The 23,881-nt window shown below is 37.6% G+C and overlaps 1 protein-coding gene across 2 annotated transcripts in view; it reads right to left on the bottom strand.

The window, feature by feature from the left end:
* The window catches only part of DOK6 (docking protein 6), a 407,036-nt gene that overhangs the window by 83,768 nt on the left and 299,387 nt on the right, over positions 1-23,881 (bottom strand). For both annotated transcript variants that reach the window (XM_044774853.2, XM_044774858.2), the window contains 2 exons: positions 16,704-16,842; positions 2,584-2,701 (listed from right to left, as the gene is read on the bottom strand). In XM_044774853.2, the coding sequence (XP_044630788.1) occupies positions 2,584-2,701; positions 16,704-16,842 (257 nt within the window). The remainder of the gene's footprint in view (positions 1-2,583; positions 2,702-16,703; positions 16,843-23,881) is intronic.

The raw sequence follows: 23,881 nt of genomic DNA on the forward strand, positions 1-23,881 counted from the left end.
CCGGCTTGGTGGTGTAGTGGTTAAATTCACACGCTCCGCTTTGGTGGCCCAGGGTTTGTTGGTTCAGATCCTGGGTGTGGATTTACACACCACTCATCAAGCCACGCTGTGGCTGCATCCCATATACAAAACAGAGGAAGACTGGCACAGACGTTAGCTCAGGGACGATCTTCCTCAAGCAAAAAGAGGAGGATTGGCAACAGATGTTAGCTCAGGGCTGATCTTCCTCACCAAAAAATTAATAAATAAATAAAAAATAAACCACTGTATAGTGACATGTAATTTACATCGATGACATTCTATATTTATTTGACTTGAGTAATTACCCTAGTTAATGCATATTTTTATTCCACAAAAACAACAACAAGCAATCAAAGAAGAATGTGATAATGAGACAATGTAAGCAAATTTTTCATTATCATTGATAAGGCATTTCAAGCCCTTAATTCTGCTGGAAATTAATCTTAGTGAGATAAATCCTAGAGTATTCTAGTCAGTTATTGATTCTATTCTGTTATGTAAATCAACATTGTCCTCCAATAAGTCTCTGCAATATTTGAAGAAATTTCAATGTATTGTTTTTTTTCCTTTTTTTCTGTTTTTGGTGAGGAAGATTGGCTCTGAGCTAACATCTGTTGCCAATCTTCCTTTTTTTGCTTGAGGAATATTGTTGCTGAGCTAACATCTGTGCCAATCTTCCTCCATTTTTTGTTTGTGGGACACTGTCTCAGTATGGCTTGATGAGCAATGTGTAGGTCCATGCCCAGGATCCGAACCTGAGAACCCTGGGCTGCCAAAATGGAGCACATGAACTTAACCACTATGCCACCACACTGGCCCCCATTCTGGTATTTTTTGCTAGATGCATATGAAATTATTTCTGAAGATGTGTATCTGTCTAAATCTCAGCCCTCCCTTCAAAGAAAATTTCCCAAAACTACCAAGAAAACAACAGTCTTTTATTTGGTGGAATTACAGACCAAACCCTTGTAAAAACCCAAAGTTACCATTATGTCGCTTCCAAACTACTTCCAACTTATTTATATTAACATCTCACTTTCTTTTTGCTTCGAAATTTGATCATTTTTATTTTCTCATTCAAATATTTCATAGGTTTAGTATTCTTCTAGCAAATACCAATATTTACATATATATGTTTATGTTTAAATAAAAATAGCCTTATATCAAAAGCATATGTTCTAACTATTTATAGTGACAGGAACAAGCAAGATTAGTTTTACAAGGTCATGACTCCACCAATTTTACTGTGTGGCTACCAGCATTTATGGAGGGAAGCAAAGAATGAGAAGTACGTCTCTCCTCTTTCTGATTTGTGAAATCGTCAAACTACTCCCACTTCCACTTCTTCATCCTCTAATTTTCATCTGAGCAAAGATTTTCTCATCCAAATAAATAATACAAAAAGATAATAACTGCCTGTTACATACAGGTAGTCAAGTTGGCCATCGAGGGTCCATTTAAAATATAAAATGCAATTACCTTCAATAAGTGACTGAAATTGTTCTGACTGCTCGTCCTTGCAGAATGTATCTTTAGTCATTAACTCCCACTGATCAAATTCCATTAGTGGACGTTTGAAACCATGGCAAGGAAATATTGCTTTAAAAATACGCTATTTCAGTTTGCTTGTAACAGAAAATTTTGTCACTGTGGTTGAAACATTTAGGGATGTTAATATGAGTAAAAGCCAAAGCATGAAAGGAAAAAATATCCTGAGTCTTAACTATGCTGAAGGTCACAATGGTCACCGGTTAACAATGAGTGCATATTACATTCAAACCTATGGTGCTCAAAAATTGTTTGTTGGATGAGTGTTTTCAGCTGTGTTTTGTTAGCCTTATTTTTCCTAGTCCTTGCTTCTTCCACTCGTGGTCAGCTGTTAGTCAATTGTTTGTGGCCAAATATTTTATCTAAAAAAATGTGATTTTTAATTTTAGGACAAAAGGGCAGGACAGGAATAGAACGGTCAAAGCTGGGGTGTCTGATGGGGTCAAACACTTGCTGTCTATTAATTAATTCATCTGGCAAGCCACGTCCATGCTGCTTAATCAACCATTTTCACTATTAGGAAAAACACAGAAGCAAAGTATTCACACTTGTCTCCTTCTGGTCAAAGCTTTGGCTAAACCTTAAAACTTCTGTGAGTAGGTTTATGTAGCATTTTATTAGAGTCTGAAGTCAGCCTCCGGAATAGATATTCAATCGTATTGTGGAAAAAAGATGCTAAGAAAGAAAACCTTTGTAAAACAGCATAAAACAGACCCTGGTATTAGCTACTTTTAGCTTCAGATAACGTGCTTTGTATAGTGTTTTAATAAAGTTCTTGTGCCAAATCAGGTCCTCAGCCCTCGGTGATTTTTGGAATAATTTTTACCCTGAGTCTATGAAATGATAGCCTTAGAAATGTCACTGTAAATCTCAGAGCTCCCAGTGTGGCCAGTGACAGCTGATAAATGGAAATGGAAGAAAAGGAAGCAACGCAAACACAAAGAAATTTGCAAGACTCCTGTGCACCTGCAGGAAGTTAATGGCAGCCCTGCTTTATTATTTAAAGTTACTTGCCTTGCAAACTGTAGATTTCTCCCACGCTGTTCTGACGAGTGATGTGGTGCCAGTATGCACTACGAGGAAGAGAGATTGATTTGGATAATGTCATCGGTTCAGTCAAGCTTGTCTGAAGCTAAAAGAAAAAGAGAATGTGTCTTAGGCTTTATTTAAAATACTACACTGAAATCTGTTCTTCTAAAAGTTGAGGGTTAAATGTGGGTGGCATATGATAGAATCTGTAATAGATACTTGTATAATCTGCTGTTTAAGGACAACGTTTTTTAAAAAAGTAAAATCATGACTCAAAAACCTATGAAGTGAAAAATTGTAAACAATTTAATCTCACTCATTAATTAAGAAGGGAACAAAAAGATGGTTCACTGATTCCAAGGAGAATTCAGAGGGCTTACAGCCAACCAGGGATGCTGGTGAACAGCCAGAGCAATAATCAATTGTATTTCACCAGACAAGTTTATTTGCATTTCTTTGAACAAGGATTATCTGCATTACTATTAGCTTCCTACAATTTATCGATTGTAAGATAATTCAAAAAATGGAGGTGTAAGCCTCTTCCCAAACAGATACCCCAGAATGGCGCCAAACACAGGATACTGTTTCTTTTTTCCCCATTTCAGTGTCTTATGATTTTTCCTGACACCTGCTCCCACCCTTACCCAATGGCTCCTTTCTCGAATAGATCTTTTTCCTTGCTCCTCTGACAGGATCTTGTACATATCAAAGAAGCGTTTTCCCTGAGAAGCTCTGAGATAAAAATGTGGCATATTTTCTTGTTTGAAACATAAATTTTAAGGTTAGCTACAGAGATCCCTACAATATCGAATCATGTGCTCAGGCATATGATTAGTTCAAAGAACAATACTTTATGTCGTGTTTTCCAGAAAGAAATTTATTTTTATTGATTCACACCAGGTTTTTAAAAAACATCCAGAAATGGTTTCATTTGGTCTTAGTGCACATTTCTCTGATGCAATCTGGGGAAACATTCACTTTCTGACGGATCACAGGCAATCCTCTAACTGATAAAATCTCACATTCCCCCTTGATGAGTACCTGACTCTTGGTAAAACTGAGAGCTGTAAAGACCCTCTCGTTCAAATGTAGCCTTGGGGCCCTAAGGGTCTGCCCACTGTGGAGGTACCCTGTGCTCCGTCTGCCCCATTCTCCCCATCCTGTGGATCCAGTGTCACCACCCTTCACAGAAGATGCTGTCAGGAAAGCATCTGCTACGACACACGGGCCCTTTAAAGCCATATGAAACCAAAATGTTTTTACATTATAATTGAAGATGAAGCCAAAAGGCTTAAACATATTTACTTGATTTTTACTTTTTTAGTAGTGAGGCATTTCCGGAACTGCTATGTCTTGCCACAAAAGCGCTCAATTCAGTGTATTTAACAGTCTGGTCCTGTTGAAGTATCTCTTTTTTTTTTAAGGATGGCTCCAAACAGCAACTAGTTTTTATATTTTTCAAAATTTGCTATATTTCAAAGTTTTCCTCCTTATCATGAAAATAGGTTCTACTAACCACAGCTGTATCCGGCGGTTGGTAGGTAGGGGGTCGGGGAGCCAAATTTCTGGATTACAATAGGTTGCTGCTTTTCACAATCTTTGGGATGCTTTTTAACCATGCACATTTCCAGTTTTACCCCAGACCTAATAGTTGGAGATTCTCTGTGGGTGGGGCTATGCATGTTAAGAGGACACAAAACATCCTCACACACACTAACACCCATCACCCACTCCTGTAAGGGACAGAGGAAGGTTCATTTATGAAATTGTCACTGGGACAAATGGCCTTTCACCTTTAAAGCCAATTTTTCATGTGAGGTGTAAGCTTAATAAAACACATATATCTTTAGTTAGTGTCAGCAATGCCCATTAATAACATCAATTAATACATAAAATGAATCTCCTATTAATCACACTTCTGTTCACTCTTTATTCTTTTTTCTAATGTATTATAATTTGTGTATTACTTAGCATACGATATAGATCGTCAGTGGTAAGTTAATCTTCCCCAAATTTGATGAAAGTGCTTTCCTTATTTTTATTATATTCTGGGAAACATGTTTCTTCCCAAATGGTCAGTCTTAAATATCACAGAAACACAGTAAACACATTTTGTTTACTGGAAACAAATCACTGGAAGCCACTTTAGAATAGTTTCCCCCATAAAACTTTCCTCTGAATCATCCCACGCTGTTTTTCACCTCATTTCTTTATCTCTTGCTCTTCACTGTTTTCTAGTTCTAGGAGACCTTTCACGATATTCTATTTCTTCACTTGTTTCTTTGGTACCTCTTTATTCTACTTCAATATTTAATTGCAGAAAAATAGAAAATTTGTATTTGAAAAGTTGAATGTGGATATTCTCGGGATCTTGGCAAAGGTACAAATCTTGTCTGCTACATCCCAGATGTTGAAGCCTTCTCCTAGACATCAGAGAATCCCCTCCTCATTCGTCATTGAAAACTATGTATTCAGTGCAGCTATGGACCGAATTGCGTCCCCTCCAAATCCATGTTTGTGAAAAACTGACATAACTGGAGCCATTTTAAAACAGAGCTGGAGCAGCCATTCCAGAGGAACTGCCTTGCTCGCCTCGTTCCTTGAACCTTGAACGGGGCCAAATCTTCGGACTGGGCCAAAACGCAACTGTTTTATGAGTAACTCTTTGAGAAGTCAGCAGGAGAACGGACATGCTGACCACAAAAACTGATGATTATGGACTTTCTGAAGAGAGACTCAAGTCAATCAATGTTTACCCAAAATTAGTTCTCTGCCTCCAACTCCAATTAAAATTCTTTGTAATGTAAACCTCTGGATTCTTTGCTTTTAAAAGCCCCTGACTTTAATTCCTAGTGGTGCACTATTTGGGTTTCTACCTGAATCTGTGCTCCCCGAATTGCAATTCTTTGATCCCAGATAAACACGTGTCTGCCTTTCATTGGGGCTCTTTATTTTTAGGTTAACATGTCGAAGCCCTAACCCCTAATGGGACTGTATTTGGAGATAGGGCCTTCAAAGAGGTTAATTACAGAAAAATGATGTCATAAGGCTGAGGCCCTAATCCAATATGACTGCTTTCCTTATAAAAGAGAAAGAGACACCAGGAATGTGCCTGCACAGGAATGTGACGACACAGCGACAAGGTGGCCATCTGCCTGCCAAGGAGAGAGGCCTCAGGAGAAACCAACCCTCCTGGCACCTTGATCTCAGACTTCTCAGCCTCCAGACCTGTGAGAAGACACACTGTCTGTTGTTTAAGGCACTCAGTCTGTGGTATTTTCTTGTGGCAGCCCTAGCAAACTAATGCAAGTATTTGTGCCACTGGCCACCTGTCAGATGATGTAGAATCCATCTGATTTATCCAGCAACTTTTAAAGTCTAAGCAATGTAGTATAAACTGGGCTTTTTGATGTGCAAAATAACAAAGACAATATGGCAGTATTTCAAGCCTTTTTACTAGAGAATTTTGTTAGTTTTAATTTTAAACTCCCGAAAAAACTTCTCTTGGTAAGAGGGTTCAACAAAATGACATAAAAATCATCCATAAATTTTCATATTATAATAATGTGTCAATTAAAAGCATTAAGAAAAAAGTAGAGTTTAAAACGTTATAGTAATTTTGGAATTAAAAGAACAATGCATCAATTTGACCCAGAGGATTTTTAGGATCATAAGAGTGTGTATATCACAAAACATATAGGACAATTTATATGTATATTGCTAATAAATATCTATGTTTACTTATACAAAGAAGAAAATGATACCATGAGATCATTTCTAAGCAATTACTATATTTTAAGAAATCAAACAAGATGGATCCATGTCCTCGAAGTTCTCTGTGAGGCTCTGCCCTGATGATTCTTTCAGTTGCCTCAGTCAGTGAGAAATTCCTGAAGAAATGGTACAAAATTCTGCAACCCACCCTGCCATAGCTCCCTCAATATGTAACCATGGACTCTTTTCTGCAGACAATAGTCAACCCTTTCTTTCGCACAGGGTCAGGATTCGGAAAGCATGCTTCAGCTTAGAGGCAGAAACCAACTACATCTGGAAGCAGCTGCCATAACTTTTTGCCATTTTTGGCTTTAACTCTCTGTCACTTTCATTTTTTTTGAAACAGCAGTCAATTCACTGGGATACCGAGCAATGAATCAAAAGTTGCTTATTTAGCATCTGGAAAGGGTAGAGGTCACAGCTCACCAGGTCTGGATAGTAGGTAAAACATTTGTATTCTATATGAAGGTTGCAGCTTCACATCTCACAAAGCCCACAGCCTAAAAGAAAGATTTTGGTCCAAAGTTTGTCACATGGAGATTCAGTAAATACCTTTATTTGAGCATCATTCAGATGGGAGTTATGCTGTCCTCCAGTGGATGAGAAAGAAAAACCAAAAGCAAAGAACCTTACATTTAGAAGACTTTCATAAAGATATAGACAAGGGTTGGCTGCTTCTACTCACTCCTGTTTAGGCAATATATAAATAAACAAATTCACTTTGTATTTGTCAACATCTGAGATTAGTGTATGATATCACAGAGAGAGCCCAATATCATTTCCTGCTGCAACCCTCTTTCGTCCCCTCCCCTAAACTTCAGGAAACTCTTCTGAATACATTTGGCTGAAATAGTAGCTGTGAGGAAATAATTCTTTCGGGGTCACTCACGGCTCTGCATTTCTCATGACAAATTTTGTTACGTACTATCATTCCAAGTATGTTTGCACAGCGACCAGTCTTGGAAGGGGGAGTGTCTTTCTCCAGGACAGAGGGCAGATTTGTTTCCTGACCAGGATAACACAGATAATGTCTTCTTCCAGGGCAAAGGTTGGGCAGGTTTGCTAGCAGCCACTTTATAGGATTAGGAGTTTCTAAGTACAGATTTCTCAGCTGTGACAACATGCAGCATCCACCTGGCTGCTCCACATCACCCCATGGGACTTGGGGACCAGGGGAGCTGATGCGAACAAGGAACCCATGCTCCCTGCTGTGCCATGAGTAACAAAGTCCTTTTCTCTGACCCAGGAGTCTTGTGTTTTCTGCGGCATCCATGAAACTGTGGCAGGCCAGGGAGGCGGGGGTGGTGGCATCTCTCCAGCTTGCGCTAGTGTCTGGGTTGTCTCTGCTCTTCCTACGCCTTAAATCTAAAGGACCTCATTAAATTCCCTCTACTGAACCACCTAGCACAGGCCCTATTTGCTTCAGTGGACCCTGACTAACACAAAGGACTATCCTATTATGCCCCCAATTTATTCAATATATCCACATTGAAAGCTTTCAAATTGTTTCTGTTCTTTTGATGCTAAAACCAACAAATCCCAATACTAAAGGATTTTGAGAAACTTTTTCGAAAAACATTTGAGTCAGTATTCCATTGAAGGGAATTGGTTTATGTATATACAAATAGAATTAGGACCATTGTTTCCCACAGAGTCATCAATTCTCCTAACATTATTTGGCATTCACTATTTAAAAAAAAGCAATAAATTCTCTTTGAGTTTAAAAAGAATTTTGTCCTGGTTTTCTAAGTCCTTTCATATCTCCAATTTATATATTTTGTTTTTACTTTGGATAATATTTTCTGTATTTAAAATTTTGTCTTTTAGAGGGATTTGGGTTTTTCAATTTACTTAAAGAATTTATATTTTTTGGTTTTTCTTATATAGTTTATTTTGTTCTTATCCTAGTTAATTTCCAGCTTCTGTTTTTCTTAAGCTGTTTTCTTGGTCTTTTCTATCCTTTCAAGTTGCATATTTGCATTTAAATTATTATTTGTTTATTACTAAAAGCTTTTGCTTCTGAATGCCACTTTGTCCACATCCCAATGAATTAATAAGTAGAGTAAAAATCATTCTTTCCTAAGTTAGATAATTGTGGCTTTATTTCCTCTTTTATACAGGAGATTGCTTGTGTACATTTTGTTGAGATATTTCTTTTTGCGCATATTTTATTTATTTTCCTTTAGTAACGTGGCCTCGGTAGTTTCTATATACTGAAATTTATTTTTCATTTTTATTCAATGTATATTAAGTAAACAATTTCTGTACGTGTTTCATAGGTATTTGAAAAGATACACAATCAATGTAAAGTCTCTATCTCCACACACACACACATTATTCTCTCTGTATTTCCTGCTCTGCATATTTGTTTGATTTTTAAATCTGCCTTATCAAATTTGAAGGCAAGTTAATTTCAAATCTCTAATTAACATATTTCTGCCCATTTCCTCATATATTTAAGTACTATTTTATTTTACACACAAAGCTTCCTGTTTCACGGTTCCATAACTAATTTTCCCAATCTTTAGCTATATTTTAAAACTCTACTTTTGAAAGTTCTCCTTGCCCCAGGGTTCAACCTCACGTCCATCTTTCAGCCCTCACTCTTCCAAATAAATAGGTTAATAATCTCTACTTCCCCAGAAAGTCTGGGCTTCTTTTTCAAGAAATGATGTTCACCATCCATTGATCTCTTCTTTGTTTCATCTGCACTTGGTCTAGCAGAAATTCCTAGGCATTTACAACGTACAGATAATACCTTCTCCTTATTTCAGCTGAATTAAAAATTTCTATATTCTTATATTCTTTTAGTCATTTCACCTGGCATTGACCCAGAAATCATTTACATTATCCAGTTAAATCCTCATAAAATTCCCGGGAGAGAGGAAAGGGATGAAGTATCCCTCTTTAAAATGAGAGAGCACTGGGGCTTTGAGATACGAATTGCCTTTTCTAAGGCCAGGCATCCTGTGGAAGCATGGAGAATAGAGGGCACGCTTCTGCTCTGCCCTTCTGGGCTTTCTTTGCCCATCAAGGGATTCTGTGTAATGTCTTTCAAATTAAGTTGTATCATAAGTAACACTACATATTGCATTATTTTTGTGGATGATAGAAGATGGCTGCAAATTCTGGAAAAGCCTGCATTTAGAAATAAGACATCTAGGTTCCATCCTCTTAAATCTGGGCTAGCTGGTGATTGCTTTGCTTTGATAATAATACACAGTAGCTATCACATCGTGTCTGTTTTGGGCATGCCCTTTAAGACCTTTAAGGTAGCTGCTGCTGCTTTTTTTTTTTTGGAATATTGGCCCCGAGCTAACATCTGTTGCTGACCTTGCTCTTTCACCCCACCCCTACCCCCCAAACCCCCAGTACATAGCTGTGCATCTAGTAAGTCATTCTATTTCCTCTATGTGGGATGCTGCTAGAGCGTGGCTTGGTAAGACGCGTGTAGGTCCACGCCCAGGATCTGAACGGGTGAACCCCTGGCTGACGAAGCGGAGTGCATGAACTTAACTGCTCTGCCACAGCACCAGCCCCAAGGCAGCTTCTTCCCTCAACAGGTTCTGAATCCCCATGTAAATCCAACTGCTCTGAGGCTGCCATAGTATGAAGAAGCCCAAGACAACTATGTGCACAGGCCATGGAATTCAAGGTTGAATCCTCTTTAGAGAATCTAGCAGGTCTCATCTTGCAGATGGAAAATCAAAATCCAGAAAAATTCAGGGATTTGCCCAAGGTAAAATCCCAACCAGAGAACCTCTAGTAGAAAAGAGTTCTCTTAACTTCCGAGTCTGATGCTCTTTAGACGCTGACGCTGATCTCTCTTGGGAAAAATGAGCTTCCCCAGCATATTACTGTATGTGACAATACAGCCTTGTCCTTTGAGAGGACCTAAGCTGCCAGGAAGCAGTAGGTAGGGCCTGACAACTGGTGTGATTTTTGTGAAGCAACTGGCTCTCAGCACCTCTTCCTGCTTTTACCAAAAGTTGATTCAGATTGCCTTATTGTGTTTTGCTATTTCCCTCCCTCCCTTTTTGAGACTCTGCTTCCCCCTGTGATAAACATTAACGCTAATTTGTGTTTACCTAACGTGAAATTCATGTACATTAAAAAATTGTTAAATTAATTTTCCTTTTGCTCTGTATCTTCCTAATTATTGCCTAGATATTTAACATCATATTAGTACTAGAGACACAAATCTGTGCAATTGGGAAAGGAGAAATTTAGCATTAATGAATTAGCATTTATGAGTCATTCTTTATGTGCCTGGCAATGTGCAAACCTATATGTGTTATCCCATTTAATATCCACATAAATTGCCAGCAAATATGCCATCTGAACTTTACAGACAAGGAAGATGAGACTCTGAGGGATAATATAAATTGTACATGGTGATACAGCCAGTGAGTGATGTCTCCGAGGCTTCAGAGACCAGGATGTTATTCCCTCTTCACGGCAACTCACTGTAAAATAAAGTATTGGAGCCCTCTTCTTCAGGGAGCGGTAAGGTGAGGATTACACCAATTGGGGCCATTCTACTGGCCCATGGCAGGAACACGAGTGCCTCCTTCCCCTGTTCAGAGTAGAACACCACCATACATGGGGCAGAATCCGGAGGTTCTTGAGCACAGGAGCTTTGCTATCAGCCGCCTGTTATCAAATGTCAACTCCACAGCTGCCTACTCATTTGACCTCAGGCAAGGTACTCAAACTTTTTTTTTTAAGATTCAATTTTTCCTTATCTCTAAATTGGAGTTAATATAAAGCACCTTCAGTGTTGTTACAAATATTTTATAAGATGATGCTTTTAGAATGACAATGTTTGTCACATCTAAGGTGCTCGGTAAAGACTGCTGTGTCATTATTGCTACTACTGCATAGGAGAAGTGGCTTAGACCAGAGGCGCCTATGTATGTATATGGTCAAGACATGGAAATTTGTCCAAAATGAGCTATCAAAGGAATGACAATGAAGGCAGAGGCATATACTACTTGGATCTAAGTCTAAGAGCTTAACGGAAGTACAGAACCCAAGAAATATGAAAATAAGGAGCAGATGGTCAGCATGGGCAGGTCGGAGAGGGGGGTGACAGATGGGAGAAAGGTGAGCAAGGCTGGCAGTGGGGGGTGTGTGTGTGTGTTTGTGCACACGCACAATATAACCTGGGAAAGGATAGTCGAAGCTTTTTCTGTATGATGAAGAGAGTTAAGAAATGCCTCATGTAGGGTGGCTACGTCAACAGGTTTCCTGATATGTCTGAGACAAGAGGGATGGGGTAGGGACAAATAATGCAGAGGAGAAGCACTACAGAAATATAACTGGTTAGCTACTGTGACATGTGAAATGTGTGTCTGTAAGAAAAAACATGTCTTCTGCTTAATAAGGAGATGCTGCAGACAAGCGCAGTCTCAGCGGAGAACATTGAGTTTTTACTTGTTCTTGGGAAAAACCTCATGAAACTTGAAAACTATATAGAAACAGAAACCCCGGGACCTTTCCAGTCAAGCGCGGCACTGTTTGGATTCATTCAAACAGTCCTCTGAAGTTTGAAGGTTTATGGGCAATCGGTTCCTCACGGACTTGACTTAATTTTCAATAGGGGACACCTCACACTTAATCTTCCATTTTACCCAAGATAAATGGAAAGGAATTAGAAGATACCTCACTGAGTTTGTACCAGACAAACAAATAAAATGTAGTTTATACATTTAGTGTAGTTTACACATTTAATGGAAGTTGTTAGATGTCATTTAAAATTGCACTTTGTGGAATATTATTTTCATTAAACTTGAAACAAAATGGATGTTATTATCATATAGTTAAACCATGTAATGACCAAAATACTTTCATGGAGTGTGAAAAAATCTGGGCTTTAGAATAATATCAGAAATTATTACAAATATCTACATAAATACTTTGAACACCATTCTTACCTGTAATCAGTAATGCTTTTAAGAATATATGTACTATTAATCAATCTATTTACCTATATCTATCTATAAGTAGATGTATTTACAGAGCTGTGCTTTATATTTTGATGAATACATGTTAAAACATTAAATTTCATAGGTGTTTAAAAACTTTTTTGCTGTCTTTTGACTTTGAAATATGTAGATACTTAGAGGCTCTTGTAAGGTTTGTATAATTAATTTCCAATGTCTGCACATAAGGAAAGCTGGGATGAACTTTAATGGTGGTTATAAAATTTTACCCATTTAAAAATAAAACAAAACTAAGTTTTTTATTTTGCCAGCCATTTTATGAATTAGCTAATATTTATTGAGCTTTTACTAAATGTCAGGTGATATTCTAACACTCTGAATAGATATTATTGCTGCTTGTTTCCCTTAAAAAGGCACAGAAAAGGTAAGTGACTTGCACAAGGTCACAAAACCCTGTTAGTCTTTCTCTAACATCTACCTGCTTAGTCACTATGGTGCGCTGCTTCCACATAATGCATATGCATTCATTGAATGCATCCCAGGATCTGACAACTATGCTTACGTCCTTTGAAAGTAGGCTTAATTATCTTCCCACGGCATTCTTACATCAATTTCTTAGAATTTACTTTGCCCAGTAGTGGCCTACATTTTTTTCCTATTTTGCAGCACTGTCCAAAGGGAAGACAGTCTGATTCTTTGCATTGTATGTGTGGACGTCATTATATGTCCATGTGCTGAGTCATCCTGATGGACCTTAGCAATCTATTGTTCTCCTTTAAGGAAATCATTCTTGTACTTGCCATGAGCAGATTTACGCCCCTGAATAAATAAGGATAGCATTGTTTAAAAAGAAAAAGGAAGTCATTCTTGTAGACTTTCCTTATTATTTTTCTATTCTAGCAATACAAATAAAAGAAACAAATTAATTCTTTCATCATCTTTCTCAGGAAGGAAATCAAAATATCCACTTTTAACAGCTTTATCAATTTAGTTATTCTTTTTTATCCACTACTCTACAGTTCAAATGCACTGTTTTATTCACAATGCTGGGAACTTTTTCTAGCTATCAGATTCTTCAAGCAAGATAGAAACACCATCTAACTTAGATTATGGAGATACATAAAAACATGTTTATTCTTGTGTTGCCCAAGAAGGAAGGTAATAAACTAGGGTAAAACAAAGTCTTACACACATGTGATGTCAAAAGATTATATAGAATTCTTTCTCTTATAGTTAAGAAATGGTTGTTGAGACATTATTTCTCATTCAAGTTTGTTTATCTATAAGGCCAGTCACACTCTTAAATCATGTCTCTTTAAAAGGATGAGTAGGAGCTGGCCCCATGGCCCAGTGGTTAAAGTTCCTCACACTCCACTTCAGTGGCCAGGGTTCACGGGTTTGGATCCTGGGTGCAGAACTACTCCACTCATCAGCCATGCTGTGGAGGCATCCCATACATAAAAATAGAGGAGTATTGGCACAGATGTTAGCTCAGGGCTAATCTTCCTCAAGCAGAAAAAAAAGGATGAGTAAATGCTTCAGTTGCTTGAACAACTATATTTGGGGCATTCGTTGCTTATTAGCTCCTCAGTAATTTAATCTTATAAAATCTGTTTAATTATCCTAAAAATATGTAAACATCTTCTATCTGATCAATCTCACATGGCGCAGTTTTATAACTGGAAAGCCAATGAACAGTGCCATCTTATTTTGTAGTAGACACATAATAAATGAAGTACGTTTTTGTATCTTAAATAGTTTTTTTGATATCTTTCCAACTCCAAAGTTATATTTTTGACTAGTTTATAGCACAGGCATTCATTTTATTTTAAAGAGCTAATGAAGCGTTAGATGGAGGGTATTTAAGTATTATTTCATACTTGTTGGAACTTCTTTTTTAAGAGAATTTTATGTATGTAGAGGAGGTCTCAGAATAAAAAGAAAAAGTTGTGTCTGGATACCTGGAAACCTTTGCAAATGGTCCTAGAATTTGGGGAATTGGGACAGTTTTCATGTTATAGTAGCATGCGCTAGGAAAAGCATCATTAGCTCAGCTTATTCTAAACAATAGACTAGATATAGATTAGTTTTATTAGTATTAACTTTCAGAGAAAAGCATAGCGGTGCAATCCTTTCAAAAATTAAACCAAATGCTCCATTTACATGCATGCCCCAAGTTGATGGAATCTCTGATTTTGTGATTTCTAGTTGTTGAGTGGTACTGAGCTTGCTGTTTAAACATTTGCCCCACTTTCCCTTCCATCTCGAGCACCAGATCCATGGTGTACCCCTCCAGCTTGAGATTGCCTGAGATCTTGGTAAGTGGTAAGCGGATCTTGGTAGGCCATCTCCAACTCCCTCACAGCAATTGCTTCGCTCCTCTCCCGGACTTGCCTCTCAGTGGCACAGGACATGATGAACACACAACAGCATCAACGGCAAATGTGAATTAAATTTCATTTTGCAAGTTTTTTGGCACGAGATTGTTAGACATACTTGAAAGGAATTCAAAGATATTATTTAGCTACACCTGGGAAAAACAATTTAGTGTCTTCACAAACGTTGCAAGTCTTATAATTATTCAAAAATACTCCTATAGATGGATTACCATCATAATAATGAACATTTCGTGGTATGTCTAGGTGCTAGGTCTGTTCTCAGCACTTCATATATATTAATGTGTAAATACTTCATAACAACCAAGTAAGTAGAACTATCATAGTCCCATTTTACAAATAATGGAAAATGGACATTTAGAGGTTAAATAATTTGCCCAAGATTACAAAGCCAATAAGTAGTGAAATTGGGATGTGAACCCAGGACACAAACTGAGTGCTCTCCTTTATGGCAGATAATTAAACAGTTGCATGAAAGAGCTTTTGGAATTTCCGTCATGAAAATATAATTTAAAATGACTCTACTTATGAGCATTTTGCCTGTTCAGAACAACTATAACTAAAGAAGAACTCCAATTGTTAACTAATAGCAAGTGATATCACGAGTGTTAACTCTGGTTGCAAAGGAGCATCAGCAGATTGCAAATATGGGCTGAAATGAATGTTCAAGATTCTGAAATAATTTGAAATTTTATAGTTATATTTTTTCACTTGATTTAAGCCACTAGAAAAATGTCACATTGATTAGATAAGTGTTATAATGGTTTAAATTTAACCCAAATCTTTCAAGAAGACTAAGTCATATCAACCTCTTATTGGTGGTTCTTCATTTAATCCCAGAGTCATATTAATAAACCCACTAATGTTCAAGCTACTCCTTCCTCCCCATGGAAGGCCAAATGTCCTATAAGCCTGATTTGCATTTGTCACCCTTAGGAATTAGGAAGGCTCATTAAACCATACCTTAGATAGAGAGATAAAAATGTGTATGTAATATTGAGAACATTAGAAATGCATTAAGAATAATAAAAGATCATTTGTTAAACTACATCTTCTTTGTTTTCTTATATTTAAAAGATAATTTTCTTTTATACTTCAAAATATTATGTAATTGAGCATTTAAAAAATCAAAACCAATATAATACTACATATAGAACTCTGTAGTCTTTAAACTGGAATAGAATCATGGGTGTTTTTCTGGTGAATGATCCACCTACTTCCCTGTCCTCCACCTGTCCTCTCACAGATGAAATCTGACGCCTCTCTATAAAACCCGAAGGAAGAGAGAAAATTCACCTCTGAAGATTATTGCCAATAATCCTTCCATTGTTTGCTTTTGAAGGAAGTTAGTAGTAAGGCTTACAATTTTTTGTTTTCAGCTACTTGTAAAATTTACTAATTCAGATTCTTTACTAAATTATTTCTTGCCTTGATCCTGAAACTGCAGTATAGATCCAGGACAGGATAATAGACAAATCATTCTGTTGGTAATCAGTATAAGCACCTTCTGCAAACATTTTATTATTGGCTCTGAAACATGTACAGAAAAAGCTAGAAGTTTCAGAGACTCCAGAATAAATATAAAGACAAAAAGGAAAGTGGAATCCTTTCTGGTAGTAACTTAATTTTCCTAGTTATTTTGGACCCACATTTGAATCTCTGATCGTCCATTTCTATGTGGAGAGATGCAGAAAGTATTGCTTCTTGTTTCATTCTCTATGCATTCCACCCCTTTTTGGGTAACCAGGCAACAAGTCATAAGTAGACACATTGAGTGCAGAGTTCTCTCTTAGTGGCCACAGATAACATCTTTTGTCATATGCTAAAAAGGGTATTAGAGAGATGAGATTCAGTAAACGGGACGAGCTCTTGGGCCAGGATAGGGGTAGACACCAAGGTGCTACATAAATGGACCCACATATACACGATGTGCATCAGACCTCGTGACATTCATTTCCAAGCTATTAGGTTACCAAGGAAGGAGCCTTACCCGGGCCTTCTGCTCCATTTCTAGCATTAATCTTTCATGTTGCTCAGCTATGGCCAGTGTCGCAGAATGGACCTTCTGATAGATCATTTCTCCTTCCCTTGTTTGAAAAGTGAATAGTCCTTCTCCTGTGTCACACATTCTGTGAGAATAGAGATAGGGAAAGAGATGGGTCTTCATGTGTTCAAGTGCGTAACAGTTCTCCATGTAAAAGATGCCTTTTCCCTGTGCTACCCTCCTCTGTGACTCTCATAGCAGTTAGTGAAGCAGATTTGTCCTAAACCAAACCACCCAACCCAAAAGTGAGTCTTTAAATGATACTCGAGAACAAAACTAAGGGTGAAAATCCATGTATTTTTGGGTTTTTAAAGATGAAGCATTCACAACAGTGTAAAGGAACAGATAAAAGTGGTTTAGATTATTGCAATGCACGTCTTACCGGTACTTAAAGAGTACAAACAAATGGTCATTTTCTTTAAGGATTTTCACATTTGTGACATCACAGCACTATCTCCTATGACTTGATACTGCTTGACATTTAAGAACTCAAGAAAAATATGCAATTTTATGCTTATTGCAGTAGGACCAAGGAGGAGACTATACATTTCCTAGTTTATGAATTTGCATACATAGGCCGAAGCTTTTATTTAAACTGAGTAATCCTCACGTAAATCTTGGTACAACCTAGAAAACAACATGGCGTAAAGGAGACTCTATTTGCATATTAGAACATTTGGTTTGAATTTTGGCTCTGCCACTTACCAGCAGTGTGACTTTGGGCAGGTTGAATAACTTGCCTGAGTCCCCTTATACACCTCTAATGTACGAAAAATAATAGTACCATCTCATAAGATCCTTATGACAGTTAAAAGACTTGACATACAAAATATTTATAGTGCTGTTTAGCACATATTAAGTGCTCAAAAGTGTTAGCTATTACTATTTTCAACATAGATAAAGTATGGAAGTAACCTCAAATCCACTGTGGAGAAATGGTTGGCTTAATTTTAGTATTTTTATCTGGACTATTATACAGCTATTACTATGACATTTCTGCCAGCATAAATTAATATTAAAAATTCTTATAAAGTAAATTCAAGAGGAAAAAATCAGAAAACAAATTATTTTTCAATTATTTAATTATAACTACTTTTTCAAATGTAATTTTTATTGGAATGAAACCATGGACAATTTCTTAGGCAACAGGATTACAGGTCAGTTTTCTTAACAAAGACAAATAGTTTAAATTAATATTTTAAGCTAGCTTTTAAAAATAATCGGAGGCTTTTGGAAAGACCCAATCAATATCAATATGATGTTCCTACTCAGATATTGGACGCTAACTGGATTGCTGTGCTGTTGGTTTTTCAGGTTATAACAGTGTAACCACAGGCCTTCAGGACCAGTTCAACTGACCTCATCTCTTATCAACAGAGTAATTAAGAATTGCCTTTCAGAAAATGTGCCAAGTCGCATGGCCAGAGCACGCACAGAAGAGGAAATCTAGACCTGAAATAACCACGGAACCAAAGATCCTCCTTCCTACGGAACCCAAGGACCAGGACATGACTAGAACTTGAAAGTCGGACTCTTATCGGAAGTGAGAAGTTCCTCATTCAGGAAGATATGGTATTAAACTTCCTTCCCCATTTCATCAAAAATGTTCAGAACCCTATCATAAAAGTTTAGGGGCCGGCCCTGTGGCCGAGCGGTTAAGTTTGCGTGCTCTGCTTCGGCGACCTAGGGTTTCGCCAGTTCGGATCCGGGTGCAGACATGGCACTGCTCATCAGGCCATGTTGAGGCGGCATCCCACATACCACAACTAGAAGGACCCACAACTAGAATGTACAACTATGTACTTGGGAGATGTGGGGAGAAAAAGCAGAAAAAAAAAAAAAGGGGGATTGGCAGTAGATGTTAGCTCAGGTACCAATCTTTAAAAAAAAAAAAAAGTTTAGAACCTCATCATGCATGTTTAGAACCCTGTCATAAATGTCTAAAACCTTACCATAATTGCTTGAAGGCCACTAATCAAAACCTGTCCCACCAGCATGTCCATGTGCCAGCCTGTTTTCCCTAACCTCTTAAATTTTACCCCAAATCCTGAATTGGGGAGACACAGCTGAGGGCACATGCCCCTTGCCTCCCTGCAGGGCGATCTCACAGAACCAAGCTGATCTCTTTTCCCAAAGGCTGATGTTGTAGTTAATTGGCCATTTATGCACATGAGGAAAGAGAACCCCAATTTTGTGCGGTAACAACATCAAAAGATTTGCACAAAAAGTTCATGACGCCAAACTACATCTTCCAGTACCAAAAAGATTTTAGATTCTTCTCTATGATTCTCCAAGGAGTTTCAGTAGAAAAGAAATGTCTCAAGAGGATTCAGACATTACAGAGGCTGTGAATGCCATCCGTTAAGGCCCCACAGAGCCAGCACTTAGCTTCTGTGAAAGAGATCTCAATAAAATTCACACAGCGTGAAATGGAAAGTCTGGGGGAAAAATGAAGGGTTTTCACAAAGTAAAACAAATGAGCTTTCTTTGTTGATTCAGAGGAGTAAAGCAATCCAACAGCAGGAGCATGAAAACCATTGATAAGTAGTGAGCGTTTCTTGTTTGAGGTTGAGTTTTGTTCATTGTCATCTGAAAAACACTGCTTATTTGCCTTGGGAAACGAGATAATGAAGACACAAATTGTTATTTCATACTCAGTCGTTGAGAGGTAAAAGGTCCAACACTTATCCACTTCCTGGAACTTAACTCTTCCCAGGGAGGGAGATTGAAAGCTGACAGTAAGGGTTTTCTAGCCTCTAAAATAAAAACCTAAGTTAACTTCATTCTTTGATCAAGAAACAAGGAATAAAAACAAGCTAGCATAAAAAAACAAAGCCATTTTAGTTAGAAGGTACCTAAAACCAAGCGGAAGTAAAAACTCTTCAGTAAAATTGGCTTGTATTTATGACTTTTGTCAGTGGTGTTGGGATGAACAGTTTAGGTTTCCCAGGTTTTTGTTTGAAACATGTTCTTTTGGGGGTGGTAAGGAACAGATATGGAGATTTTTTTCTTATATGTCTAAACAGTTTTGTGATAGCAAGCCAGTACTAGAGAAGATGATAAGGGGACAGATAAAATGATCTTGATAGCTACTGCCTTGGTAGTGGACTAGCACACCTGCATCATTGGAGCCTGTCCAGAGGACTGAATTGGAATCTGCATTTCAACACTATCTCCAGGTGATTCACATGCACATGATAGTTTGAGAAGAACTGGCCAGTAGAACTCTTTCCACGGGTTACTATTTCATTAAAAGGGAGTGGGACCCAAATGAGGATAAATTAGAAGCCATATTTGCGCAGCCTAAGACTGTGACACATGAAGCAGAGGCTTAGAAAGGAAGAAAACGACAAAAAGAACTAAAAAACTAAAAGAATCTTTGTCTTAACTTGGGAAGACCTAAGATAGAGGTGCTAGTTGCATTTGAATATCCTAACCCCCTTGTCACCAAAATGCACATTCCTCAATTGCATTTATTCAGAGAAAAAGTGAGTATATGGAAATGAATATGTGTCCTGACTCCAAGCTGGAATTCTATTGAAGGTATTTGCATAAAATTAATACTTTTTCTTATTTAAAATAAAATGTTAAAGAATATAATCTCTAAGGTCCCTTTCAGCTTTAAAGAATAGTCTACAGGGCTTCATAACAATTCTAACAGGTAAGTAGGACTGACACTCTTATTTCCAGGTGTTTTCTTTTTTTCTTTGACATGATGATATAAAGGACATTATAATACTATAGGACCTGGAGACTAACGGGAAAATTTCAACCATGATGTCATGGCCTGTCATATTGATTTATCGCATATTTATCAAGAACTATAAGCCAGGTGCTGTCTTAAGCCTGGGGATGAAAAAGAGGGAAAAATATACAAGGGTCTTTGCCTCCGAGGCTTTTCAAGTAGTGGGGAAGGCCGCTACATTGTTCAAAGGCCAACACTTTCAATTGGTAAGTGCTGCCAGGAGAGGAATGGGGCCAAGGGGAAGTCAGCAGGGGATTGACCTGCGCAAGTTACTTTATCTCCTTACCCCTCGTCTATAAAATGGGGACAACAAGACTTTGTCACAAGATAGTTTTTTTCCTTTTAATTAAACGAACTAACGTGACAGTGGGCAGGAAAGGATTAATTTAGCAGGTATGGGTCGCTCAAACCCTGCACATTACAAAGAAAGTCCTTTTTTCCAAATGGCTCCTTGGCTGGCTTATAGAATGTAACCTCCAGCTTTTGGAATATTCAGCCTGATAAGAGTTTGCATGTGCCTGAGGCCTTGGCCACACTGTACCAGTTTGACCAAATGAGTGCATCCTAACAATGTGACTTGTGGTGAATGCCTGTTTTGCCTTTGGTGGAGACTGGAGTCTGAGTTGTCGAGCTCAGTCCTGTGGACACTGCACAGCTGTGTGACTGACCGTCAATAAAAATCTTGGATGCCAAGGCTTGGGGGAGCTTCCTTGGTTGACAACACCTCACATGTGTTATAACACGTCATTCTGGGAGAATTGAGTATGTCCCCATAGACTGTACTCGGGGACCCTGCAAGCTTGCTTCTGGTCTCTCCTGGTCTTCATCCCTGTGCTTTTCCCTTGGCTGGTTTGAATTGGCACCTTTCACTGCAGGAACCATAACCGTCAGTATAATGGCTTTTCCTGAGTCTTGTGAGTCTTTCTAGAGAATTGCTGAGCCTGAGAGTGGTCTTGGGGACCCTTCCACCCAAGGCAGTCAGCATGTTGTATATCTTGACATAATAATTTTTTTTAGTCTTTTCCCTAAATGGCTCTTTTTCAAATTCCACTCCTCTAGGGATCTAAGAGAGTACTCTCTCTTTCTTATCCCATCTCACCACTCAATTCCAGAATCACTTGAAATAAAGTACTGTCCATCTTCTCTCTGCTGTGTTCTAATAAGGAAGGAATAGTAGAGTTCAGGTGAATGTATGTCTTCATAGGACACTGAACTCCCAGTGAGGCACTCCACTACGCATGGTTCTCATAGACGCCTTCAAGGGGACAAGCGGCCCTAAAATATGGTGCCCTGGAGGCAATTCCACTTGAGAAAAAGCCCCTACCAGGTAACCATTAGACCACTGTCCTCTGTTTCCTGGCTTTAAGTCTCTAACTTAGCTCTTTATGAGTAGATGGCTTAATAATTCCAGGCTTCCTTCCAAATAACAAGCAAAAGAAATTTACCAAATCAAAAGTTATAAGAATACTTTACTTTTAAAAAGTGAAAATGGAGACTTTAAAATAACTCTCTGCAGGTCTTCAGATAAAATTTTGCTACAGATGAACTTGTAGATCTCTGGTGATTTTGTCTGTCTTCACAGCTGTATAATTTCATTCTCATTGTAAGTTTTGCAATACTGTATACATATTTAATGACGAAATATTTATCCTCCATGCACACAGACATTTTAGCAATGGAGAAGAACAGAAGCAATGGAGAAGACAGGAAGTTCTTGCCTGAAAACCCACTGGTGTTTCTAGTCAGTATTTAAAATTTAATGTTTAATTATAGAAAGTAATGAAATTCTTAAAAGCACAGCTTTTCTGCAGAGCAGTTAAAACCAATTAGCACTTTTATTCCGTTAACAGTTTAATCTTTATTGTCATTTAACAATGCTAGCATTTTACTTTTTTGTAGCAGCTATGAAAAGGCTGATGTTTCTCTCTCTGAGCTCCAGAGTCAGACTTTGATCTGTGGTAAGGAACTACAAGCAAAATGTACATACAGACAAAAGCAAGAGTAGAGAAAGTCCACAAATAGTCCCAATTTTCTAGGAGAGTTAAATATGTGATGAAAGTATAATCTCAAATCTGTGAGAGAAAGCTGGACTCTTCAATCAACTGTGTTTGGACACTAGTCATTTTGAAAAATATTTGGATCCATGTCTCTACCTCCACTGATATAAATTCCAAAGAAAGAAAATGAAAAAAAGTACTAGAAGAAAATAGGGAAGAATTCCTACATAAACTCCGAAAGAGGAAGGGGTTTCAAGTTATGATCCAAGGCAAAAAGTGACAAAAGAACAAATGGATAAATCTGCCTGTGAAAAAATCTTTTTACAAAATAAGAAAGAAACCATAAAATATCAAAAGAAAAATAAAAACTAGGAAAAATATTTGAAGCTCGCAACACAGATAACTTCTCATATATAAAATAGGTACAATGTCAGTATTTTTTTCAGAGGATTTTTTCCTATGAATAGTGAATTAATATATGTAAATCTCAAAACTGTGTTGGTAACTTATTACTCATTAAATACTACTATTATTACTACTGGTACTGAAATGGTCAGATATCTAAAACATATTGCTAAATAAAAAAACAAAGTGAAAATAATATGTATAGTGTATTAACATTTTTGTTACAAAAAATATGTGTGGAGAGAATTTGTACACATCTTTGCTCATAGGTACATTAAATTCTGCAAGAAGGCACAAGAAACTAGTCATTGTGTTAGGTATTGGGGGCGAAGTGAAGAGGACAGACATAGAAGTATGGTTGGGACACTTTTCACTGATACTTCTTTATGTAAATAATCACAGATAAAGGAATCTTATTGATTTATTAACTGAATTTAATTCATTAAAATTAAATTAACATTAATTTTTAAAGCAAGGGTCAGAGGATTCTCACAAGTTTTTTTTTTTTTTTTGTGAAGATGTGGTGTTTAGAATATGCTTAGCTCAGTCTCTGTCACTTAGCAAATGCACTTTTACTGTTAAACTTACAAAATACTGAACTGATCATTAAGGGCCTCCCTTCCAATTTAAATTGGAACCCACACACATACTTTATATACATTTTTATATACATTTAATCTCTTTCCAGTGTAGCACAAACATCTGATGCAATTTTTAAGAGGACCAGGTTTGCAGAGAGCTCTGGTTTGTAATGTATTGAAATAACAAGAACAATCATAGCAATGATGAGAATGATAATAGCCAGCCTCCATGGAGCACCAACTTGCGCCAGGCACAGAGATAAATGCAGTATGTGCATTACCTCATTGGGCCTCATCACACCTGACAAGGCCCTCACTGCCTCCCATTTTACAGAAAACACCATCCTAAGGAGGTGAAGGAATTTGCCCAGTCATTAAAATTTAAGTAGCTGAGCT

The sequence above is a fragment of the Equus asinus genome, chromosome 7 (assembly GCF_041296235.1).
Source record: "Equus asinus isolate D_3611 breed Donkey chromosome 7, EquAss-T2T_v2, whole genome shotgun sequence".
Classification (NCBI taxonomy): domain Eukaryota; kingdom Metazoa; phylum Chordata; class Mammalia; order Perissodactyla; family Equidae; genus Equus; species Equus asinus.